At 47.8% G+C, this 11,127-nt stretch overlaps 1 protein-coding gene across 1 annotated transcript; it reads right to left on the bottom strand.

Moving 5' to 3' along the window:
- Positions 1-7,980: 7,980 nt before the first annotated feature.
- zfh2 (Zn finger homeodomain 2) lies at positions 7,981-8,670 on the bottom strand. The gene has a single exon (XM_017904531.1). The coding sequence runs from the start codon at positions 8,668-8,670 to the stop codon at positions 7,981-7,983; it is 690 nt and encodes a 229-aa protein (XP_017760020.1).
- Between the last annotated feature and the right edge of the window lie 2,457 nt (positions 8,671-11,127).

The following is an 11,127-nucleotide window of genomic DNA, read 5'->3' as shown; positions in this document are numbered from 1 at the left end:
GATATATTTGTCAAAAAACCGAGATATGTAAATACCAGTATTATTTTTTCGTTTATTTATCTTTACCTTCCTGTCGTGCTATTCTAACAGAATACTAAGTTGTCCAAGAAGTAATATCGGGTTTTCACGCTAGATGGCTCTCCTGTCTCATTGTCGGTACAAAGCAGTGTTCCTAACCTATAAATAATACATAAAATTGTACAGCGAAACGACCATTACGTTATTTAATACACTATCTTCTGTCTGAAGCAAAATTACCATTATTTTTTACTGAAAATATCGATATTACTTTCTGACCAACTCGATGGAACAAAATTTAGCTTTCCTTAGTCTCCATTTAAGAAGATATTGAAAATTTTTGAACGAAACGGAGAAATTTAAAAATGTAGGCAAACGTACCGGTATTTTTCTATTTCGGTTTTCGTAAGGACCATTTTCGGTATTTTGCGTTTCAGTTGGAGCGTCTGGTCCAGACGCGTGAAAAAAAGAAAAAAGGGATCCAGATATGATACGGAGAGATATCAACTGGGAAAATACGTTGCATCTTTTATCCGAGGGAAGGAATGGCAGGAAGGGGAGTATTGATCAGTTTCATAGACTAGATCTATATATAATCGTATCGTATGTATATATATATATCCAATAATATATATATAATATCATTATATCCTTCTTCATCATTTATATTTAGTGGTATAATTAATTACTCGCTTAGATATGAAACCTAATAGGAACATGATTGCACCGCACCCATTTTGCCGTACGATGTTGGTGCCAGATCGCAGATCTCCCTCGCCTCACTCTTAAATTCCTATTTTTTTTTTCTTTGTTCTCTCTTTTCAATTACTCTTTATAGGAATAGCGCACGTAAATATGTGCATCACTGTATGCTCGCGTATATTTATATACGTATACAGGTACAGCCATCTTCCATGGCACGTGTGTATGTATGTATGCGTGTATGTACGTATATATGTCGGTATGAATGTATGCGAGTATATATCCGCGGCATACGTGTGCACGTATACGCGTGTGTAAGTGTCGTGTGTGCACGTGTACGTGTATGTGCGTGCATTTGCACGTGTGTGCCCGTGTGTGTGTGCGTGTCTGTGTCGATACGTTTTCGCGCTTGCATGTCGCATTTTCTCTCTCGCTCGCTCAACTCTTATTCCTTTTATTCTCTCTCTTTTTTTTCATCATTTTCTTTTCTCTATTATAAAATCTAGATGCGTGCGCGAACACGGGATCCCGTTCGCGCGCACATAACACATATGGCACCATAAATATATATTTGTACACAAGGGCGAGCGTGGGTGGACGAGATGACCGAGGAAGAACGTACGCGGTGTCTCTGCCTCTCTCTCACGCGGCGCTAGCTTCGTTTCGCCGCGCTCTGCGCGCCATCTGGCGGCGCCCGCGGTAAGTACGGTTTGTACATCCTCGTCAGCGACGGACGCGACGGACACGCGGGACTCGAGATTCGAGTGTTAGCGGAACGGACTGGTTTCTGAAAAGGGACAAAATAAATAATAAACCGGATCAACATGGCGTCCATTTCCATCGATACGATTCTGTAGACACGTGACGATTTCTCGAGAATCGGAACTTGACACGACACAAGAGGAACTTCTTCGTAATCGAAACGAAAATCGGGGAAAAAAATTTTTTTCCGGTAATAAAAATTTAAAAAAAAGAAAGAGAAGAAATATGGGATAGATTATTTCTCAAAATCGGATACGAGAGAGAAAAAGGTAACACTAGGTACGTCTTTCTCGCGCATCTCGGTCAGCGAGTACGAGAAACGGGTGCTCGCGCGCCCTTCCACTATTTCCTTCAATCCGGTATCCACGTTTTCCATTTCGCTTCCCCTTCGTTAATTCCTCTGCCCGCTTTGCTCTCCCTTTTTTTTTATTTCACCGTTCGGCCAGTTTCATTTGATCGGATCGACCTTCGTCGTTATCGTTTCGCTTTCGAATCTCGCCCTCCCCGCGCCTCCGCGTGTTTTACAAAAAAAGGGGGCGTGGCGCGAGGCGCGAGGAGAGGGCGCAGGTTGCATCGTGTGGGGAACACGTGGCTGCGGCACGAACACGATCGCCCGGGAAATTGCTCTCGCACGCAGGGGAAATTGGATCGCGCGCGGCGCCAACATCGTCGGGGTTCTTGAGCCGGCGTTTACGGGGTTGACCGCGCGGCCACGCTGGTACGCACGGCCCTCCATGTCCGGCGTTCCATCGTACGGGCCACGGGGCCCCGTCAGTGAGTACATATAAGATATACACATGGCAATCTCTCACAAGAATTAGTCGCTATCGTTATCAATTAGTATCCGTTATTAATTAATAGTCAATGAAAATTACGTCTCGAACAAATTCGCAAATTCAATCGTAAATAATGTGAACCACGATAATAGTGACAATGATAATAATAATAATAATAGCAATATTAATAATGCAATAATAATAATAATAATAATCATAATAATAATGAAGATAATAAACGCCCATCGGTTATTGCAATAATAATAATAATAATAATCATAATAATCGTCGCAATAGTAATACAAATAACCAATAAGGTCACCAATAAGTGGTCGCGTTCAACATATTACATACATATAAACTCAACGAGATTATAGAAAACTGAAAAACTTCCTCGCCGCCAGCCACTCTCTCTCTCTCTCTTCTGCTCTCGCTTCCTTTCTTTCCCCCTCTCTCTCCTCTTCTCTCGTCAAGGCCCGATCGACACGTTCCCAATTGTTTTCCGTTTCTCTGCCACCGAATTGGAAGAGGATAACGAACCTCGATCAGCGTCGTATTTCGTCGCCATTTTGTTGCCACGAACCGATCCCGCGTGTCGTTTCCCGTGCCCGCGATCGACAACCTCGAATCGACCGCGAGACCCTGTAAAAAAGTGTAACCGATCGTCCGAATAGTACCTTCTCCCCTTTATCGTTGGCCCTTCAGCCCCCTTTTCGCGTTTTAGAAACGAACGGCTTCGGTCCTGGCGTGCACCGTCAACGCGGCGCATGCGCGATCGACGATCGCGGCAGGCCGTGGCGTGGACGGTCGATCGCGCGACGACGGGAACGACAGAGGGTGCCGCGGTCACGGCGACTCGCGCGCCGGCTCGCGGAGAACGTGCGTACCGACGAGAGAGACGGAAGATGGCGGGCGGCGACGGGCGCTGAAAAGTTCTCACGCAACGCAATAATAATTCCGCATACTCGGTTGCATTTGCATCTCTTTTTTTTCTTTTTTTTTTAAGTCACTCCTTAAATTAATCCGCGCACGCTTATCACTCATTCATCATTGTTGATTTTAGGAACAGCTAGTAGCGAGGTTCGGTTACTCTATCACGCAATCTCCCGTACTCGAAACTCAAAACGCCAAAACCCACCCAGTTTTGCGTACACGCGCACGTACGTTGCCGCGTTTTGAGAATTCACACGCTTATATGCGATATAATACGTTTATACCGATATATCGATCCGAGACCATTCTCGATTCAACCACTTCACCGTGTGTATGCGTATATGTGTATACCGTACATATGTGTGCGTGTGTGTGTGTGTGTCACACGTTTACCGTCATGCGGGTGTACGTGTCTCTCGTGTAGCTGTGTGTACGTGTGTATGTGTGTGTGCGAGTGTGTCTTGTATGTAGGCTGGTGGATGTGTTCGATGTACATGTTTCGAAACAAGTTGCGCGTTCGTCGATTTTTCTCGTGCATATTATCCTTCTCCGTGTGTATAGCCGCGTGATCGCGAATCGATTAGAAAAATTAAATATTCCGTGTATACATATATACGCGTCTATATATATGTGTATGTATACAATTAAAAGGAACACGATGTTGATTCTTTGTGCGCCAAAGTGCATACCTTTTTTCACGTTTCCTTTTTTCCCTCCTGTCTCTCCCTCCTCTCCACCGCCTCCTCCTCCTCCTCCTCCGCCCTTCCTTCGTGTCTCCCGTTAGAATGTAACGCGCGTTTAAAAAGGGACCCGCGTCTCGCCCCTTTTCCTCTCTCCTCCCTTCGAAGGTCTCGCGTCTCGTCTGCTAATATTAGTGATATCGTGTATGTATAGTCGTTTCGGTTTACGTCCTTCTTGCGACAGGCAATTGATGAGAGCGTTCGAGATCGACGACGAAACGTGGGCCCTCGGGCCACGTTTCCGAAAAGGGGGGGCTCGCTACGCGTAATCTAGAGCTTCGATTAACATCTACGCAGGTTTCTTTAATTAGCCCGTGATCACCGGATAGTAACAATTGTCCTATTTTGCGAGGTATCGGTTACAAAGGTGTGTATGTGTGTTTGTGTGTGTATTAGTGTATATTTTCTTTCGATTCGTGTCGATGCTCCGATTTGAGCATCGTCTTTACTTAAAAATGGGATCGCCACGGAGCACCGTGATCGTTTGGAAAATTTCTCACTGTATATATATAGATATACGTGTGTACATACATGTACGTATATATCCGTGTAGATTCGTGTATACGTGTATCGTGTCACTTCTTAATTAATCGTTCGCCAATCACGAACGAATATGCTCGTGTACGTTAATAGTGTAAACGTGTGTGTATATGTTTCATGTTCGCGCGTGTGTGTGTGTGTATGTGTGTGCTTTCATTCGTTTCAGTGTCAGCACAACGCTATAACGTTTTACATAGATAATAATAAATACATGACCACATATATGTAAATATAATATCGTAATCTATAATAATAATAATAATAATCATAATAATAATCATAATAATAATAATAATCGTAATAATCAAATATAATATTAATAATCGTCGTTATCAACGTTACATACATTAGAAAAAGCATCATTTGCAGACAGGAACCTCGAGTTGCTTAGCTACCTTAGAAATAATTATTACTTCGCGTCTCGTTTCGACGTCTAACGACCGCTAGGCTTCTACGCCCGCCTCATTCATCCCCTCAACCAACCCCTTTCAACCCCCTCTCTCCTCTTCCTAATTTACTTTCCACGTATCGGGCAGTACCCTACTTACATTCGCATGTATGCTCGTTCGTCGTCACTCGTCGTTCGCTGTTTTCGTCCCTCGCTTCTACTCCAACGCTTCCGCCGTTTAGAGGTTATACAAGATGTCTGCCGAGCACGGACCGCGACTCTCTACGCTCCTTTCCCCCACCACTCGCACTCACTGCGGCATAACCTCCAACTTTGCATCCTACGATTTCCATTAGTCGTTACCAAATATTTTCCTTTTCGTCCCAATTGTGTCCCTTCGTGTTCCGTGTTTCAGTGTCCCCGCGCGCGCGTGTGTATGTGTCTTTGTGTATGTGTCGCGTGTGTGATTTCGTCGCGAAGCGTGGCTTGGAAAGAAGAAAAGAAGAAGAAAAAGAAAAGAGAACGCGAGAAACACGACGTACGTACGCGCGTATACACGTCACCGTTCCGGACAGTACCCGCGAGGATTCTAGTACGTTACATCATATATATATATATATATATTTATCTACTTAAATATATATATATTTTTTATCCCTCCATTTTATTCATTTATTTATATATATATATACCTTTTTATATATATATACTTATGCACGAGTGCCTTGTGTATCGTCTACCGATGCATAACCTCCCATTCCCCTTAAAATCTACAGTTTAGTTGTAATTAACCGTTAACTTACGAGCTAGTAGTAGATTCTTTGTCGTTCCCGAGCAGACCTTTACAAAACCCCCGTGTCCGTCGATCGAGTGGTGACTTATGTATTTTCCCGTTCCCCTTTCGCCCTTCCGTCGTGTCCAGTGCTGTGCCGCGGTCTCCCGTGTCCCCGGTCACCCGGTCTGCGCACGCGCGAACCCGCGCTTCCCCGCGGTCGCCGCGGGAGGCGCCACCCGCGCCGCGCAATCCGCCATTCTCCGGTACCCGCGAAGAAAGAACGGAACGTTACCGTCCTCGTCGGCATCGATCTCGTCGATCAGCACTGCGCTCGATCGCGGTGTCCGGTACGGCTGACCGATCAACGAAACGATCGTCCACCGATTAACTAGCGATAATCAATTACAGCTATCGATAGCTATAACTATTTACCATTATTACTATCATTATTATTACTATGTTTATTATTATCATTAATATTATTATTAATCGTTAGTTTTTTTTCTTCTTTAGCGTTATTAAATATAATTTATTAAATATAGGAACCATGTTGCTGGGTCTTTGCTTGTTCGTGAACGCGAACCGTGTCGCGACGGGCACCGGGGCAACTTGCCCTCTCGCGTTTTCCTTTCTTCTTCGTTCGTCTCCATTCGCTTCGTTTTTATTTTCCTTTTCATCCCCCATCGCTTTCTTTTACCCCAAAGTTGCTCTGCTAGTTCGCCGTTCAACCTCGTTCCCCATCGAGCGTAGTACTCTCACGGCCAGAGAAAAAAGAAACAAAAGACGAACGGAACTGTTTTAAAATTCGCGCGCCGGTAGCGACGTTACCACGTGATCGTGCCTCGAAACCCCTCCCAACCGCGGGGTTACCGTGCCCTGTGGGTGTTTCCCGAAACTATAGAACGGATATACCAGTGTATGCACGTATGCACCTGTGTAAGTGTCGAGTGAGTGCGTGTGGGTGAGTGTGCACGTGTGCGCGTGGGCTCTCTATCCCGTTCGAAGATCCATACTCGGCCACCGATTTTTCCAAAGCTCGATCCTCCTCCGACACGTGAACCTCTCCGGCCTTCCATCGTCCATTTTCCTTCTCCGTGCCTCGAAAATGGCAACCCGATCACGTGACTCTCTCTTTGGTTACGTCCGTGTCCGTGTCACTCGAAGCCAGTGGCCCTCTGGCGGCGAATCGTCGCGAGCAACGCTTCTCCTGCTCTAGCGTCCTCCATTGACGCACACCTGTCCGCAGTACCACCCATACACACGCACGTAAAATGAGAAAGAGAGAGAGATAGAGAGATAGAGAGTGAAGATTCGTTTTCTTAGAGATGAATATGTACGTACGTATTCGTAACGAGCGCGACGCTTTAGTTTCGCGAACGCCGCGCCATCTACCCTACTACGCCGCGCCTTAATGTCTGTTCGCTTGTTTAGTAACTTTTTTTTTTTTCTTTGTTTCATTAAATCTTTATTATTACTTTACATAGGAACGTTTAAATCAGCCCACCTCGACGCGTCATCCCGGCGTCGTCGACGTTCAATCTTTCTCCTCTCCCCCCGAATCCTCGTCCGCGATTCGTCGCCTCGCGGTCACCGAGCCGCCATCTTCTACCCACCCCAAACTTACGAAGCGACTGACAAGCAGTCTCGCACCGGACAGATCTCACACCCGGTGTGTCGATTCTCAAACGACGAACCGTCGTCTCTAGTGCATTCCCGAAATCGTCCAAAAAAGACTGTGTCTCTCTCTCGTCAAACAACGCCGATCAATTCGTTCTTCCCTCTCGCGTTTTTCGTTTCTCTCCGTTGTTCTCACTCGGTCCTATTACTCCGTGTCCCCCATTCCGAACCTCCTCTTCATTCTTTCTATCGAAGGAACTTTGGTGAGCGCGCTGCTTTGGTGGCACGCTTGTGTACATATGTCGTAACAAAAATATTAGTTAAATTGGTGATTGCGCGCGCGACAGTGGCCGTGCGCGGGCGAAATGAAACGAGAATAAGAGAGAGGTCCATATGCGGCATCCTCGTGATTGGTCCACCGTCCACGCGCGAGTACCTGGAGCCGGGGATTCCCCGGTGCCCGGAGCGGAAGAAAAAGCCCCCCACCGACAGTTCCTGCCTAGGTTGGAACCCCCTCCCCTTTATCTAGCCAGTTAGGAACGTTGTTTGCTTTCGTTTATCGGGTAACTCCCTCGTCGAACACTCTGTCGGTCCTTCGTCCTCCGTTTCCCTCGCACCCGAAGAAAGTGGTCAGCGTCGGGGCTAGACGAGACATTGGCCAACTACCTCCGCGTGACAAATTCTTCCCCACATCTCCGTCCGTCTCTCCTCTTCCGCTAATGCTGCCATCTAACGTGCACCGGCCAAAGCGGCAACCTCTTGGACCAGCTTCTGCCTCTTCACGTCGGGAGCGTTGTTGTTGTCCTGGTTCGCCCTCTCGTTCGCTTGGGGTTGGCCGGTGGTGCTCTCGGCGGCCGCGCGAGCGGCCAACAGGGTGATCTGGTTCACCACGTCCTCCATCTCGTCCGTCAGCGGATGCACCTCCTCGCCGCACTGTCCGCCAGTGTCTGCGCTCATGGCGCCGAATTGCTGCTGCTGTTGGTGCTGTTGGTGCTGCTGGCGCTCCTGATGGGCCTCGTAGCGAGCTCTGTGCTGCAACGTGTCGGCGTGGCGCCGCCATTCGGTGATGGTCATGTAGGTCCGAGTCGGGGTGTTTCCGTCGCACAGGGAACAGGCGTAACGGGATTGCACGAGGCGCAGCGCGCCGCGGCGCTGCTGATTGCCGAGATAGCAGGAGCGTTGGTGTGCCAGCAGCGTCGATTCCTGCGGATAGGCCCGGCCGCAACGGCGACACACCAGGCACAGTTCCGTCTCCACCTCGCGACAGTGCTGCGGCGGCCCGTTCTCATCGGACCCGCAAGGAGGCGTTGGCAGTCGCACCGTCTCCAGGCCTGGATGATTCGGGTCCTGCTGCAGAAATGCCTGCATCAGAGAGCGCGGCACCTGGACCTGCGTGCCCCCTTCCACGTGCAACGACATCAGGCCACTCCCGTGGATGCTGCCGCTCAAACCTGGAGCCGCTACTGGAATCAAACCATAGGTCCATACGTTTAAATTTACCGCTTTTTCTTTTATTTTTGTTTTTATTTTTACGAAGTGTTGTAGGAAATTAAATAGCAAAGTAAACTCTACATCCTAGCTGTGTGGGGGCGATCCCTTCCCCTGCGTTTTGACTTTTGTCTCCAGTATTCTGAGGACGACTTGTGGTCTGAGTGACCCTTAACAGGCCAGTTCTAACCTTTCGTCCGTTCAATTAAGATTTATACAGTTTTACCACAGTTTCCACTGATTACTATTCCTTCGCGTTATAACCCCCTTTCACAGTACCCATTAAAGATCGGTAGTTCTAGTGTTAATAAGCTATCAATTTTTCATGGGAGTCGAATTCGTTAAAATTTATAAATTATTTCACTCGTAAACAGTCTCCGATTAGTAGTGACACGATGTTGCACCATTTCCAAATCATCCCAAACCGGGATCCGAGCGATTAAACCATATACTAAGTTCCAATATCAGTTACCAAACCAATCTTTTCATTATTCTCCACCCTATCTACGATAAATCACCAAAATAATTCACCCAAAAACCTGGTATTTCGTTTCATTCTTTATTCTTGAGGAATTAAAAACCTCACAAGTGCTAATAATCGTGTCAAAATCATAAATTTGAAGTACACGACTCAAACAACGCTTGCATCACGACCACCATCCCCAAATCAAGCCAGGCAGTGGCCCGAGTAATCAAACCAGTGCATGGAAACCAAACGCTGGATAGACCATAGCCGTGATGGTTGTAATTGATTTGTGCCGACTTAGTTGTCATAATAACGTCAACGATGTAACCAGCAGAGAATTTATGTGAAACCTGTTTTTGCTTCTACGAGACAGGTAAATTGGTAGTTATTAGCCTGGCCGCGGGGCGACGCGCATTGACGGGATAATTCCCGCGGCCGCCTCCAGAAAGGAGCTCAATGTCACTCCCTATACAGGCTCACTCGACCAGGACATCCTCCATCCGCGGATAACTCCAACTGCAGAATTATCAGCGTTGTTTGATCAGGATCTCGGCTTAGTGACTCTGGTCGCACGACGAAGACGCCTTGGTCGATGAATTTTTGCAGGATCTTTAAGCCATCCTTGAGCCATCCTCGGGATATCCTTGGACTATTCTCAGGTCATACTTAGACTATCACCAGGCCATTCTCGAGCCATCCTAAGGCCATTCTTAGACTATCCTCAGGCTATACGTAGGTCATCCTCAGGCCACCCTTAAGCTATTCTCAGGTCATACTTAGGCCATGCTTGGGCCACCCTCGGGACAACCTTGGGCTATCCCGAGGCCATACTTAGGCCATTCTCAGCCTATACTTAGACCATCTCCTGGCCATCCTTGGGCCATATCCACAGGTGATACTTGGGCCATCTTCGGGTCAGCCTTGGGTCATCCTTGGACCATCTTCGGACCATCCTTCGGCCATATTTGGACTATCCTCAGACCATACTAAGGCCACCCTCAGACGATTTTTGGGCTATTCTCAGGTCATACTTAGGTCATCCTCGGGCCATTTTTGGACCATCCGTAGGTCATACTTAGGGCATTCTTGGGCTATCCTCGGGCCATCTTTGGGCCATCTTTGGGCCATCTTCAGACGATTTTTGGGCTATCCTCAGGTCACAGTTAGGCCATCGTCGGGCCATCTTTGGACCATCTTTAGGTCATACTTAGGGCATTCTTGGGCCATTCTTGGGCCATCCTTGGCCCATCCCTGGACTATCCTCAGACCACACTAAGGCCACCCTCAGACGATTTTTGGGCTATCCTCAGGTCATACTTAGGCCATCCTCGGGTCATTTTTGGACCATCCGTAGGTCATACTTAGGGCATCCTTGGCCCATCCTAGGGCCACCATTCGCCCATCCCTGGACTATCGTCAGACCATACATAGGCCATCCTTGGGCCATCTTCAGACGATTTTTGGGCTATCCTCGGGTCACACTTAGGCCATCGTCCGGCCACCTTTGGGCCATCCTTAGGTCATACTTAGGGCATTCTTGAGCCATCCTGGGGCCATCTTTGGGCCATCCTTGGACCATCCCTGGGCTATCCTCAGACCATACTTAGGCCATCCTTCGGCCATCTTCAGACGATTTTTGGGCTGTCCTCAGGTCACACTTAGGCCATCCTCGGGCCATCTTTGGGCCATCTTCGGGCCCATGGCAGCGAACGCGTCGTTCGGCGTCGATTAGGCGGGTTGACAGGTTTACGCAGTGACGCGCATGGGTATATCGCGTATCGTGTATCAGACGAGGAGTAGTTACGAGGCAGGAAGTGTTAATGATACCCCTGCTCATTCGCTGGACGCTCGCCTGTAATTATCAGGCTTGGTGGGGCGCGAGCTGGACGAGAGAGTTGAGCATCGTCTCTGACCAGGCAGGA

Source organism: Eufriesea mexicana, unplaced genomic scaffold, assembly GCF_001483705.2.
Source record: "Eufriesea mexicana isolate 0111107269 unplaced genomic scaffold, ASM148370v2 scaffold2913, whole genome shotgun sequence".
In the NCBI taxonomy this organism is placed as follows: Eukaryota; Metazoa; Arthropoda; class Insecta; order Hymenoptera; family Apidae; genus Eufriesea; species Eufriesea mexicana.
This window is presented reverse-complemented; position numbering and strand designations above follow the sequence as displayed.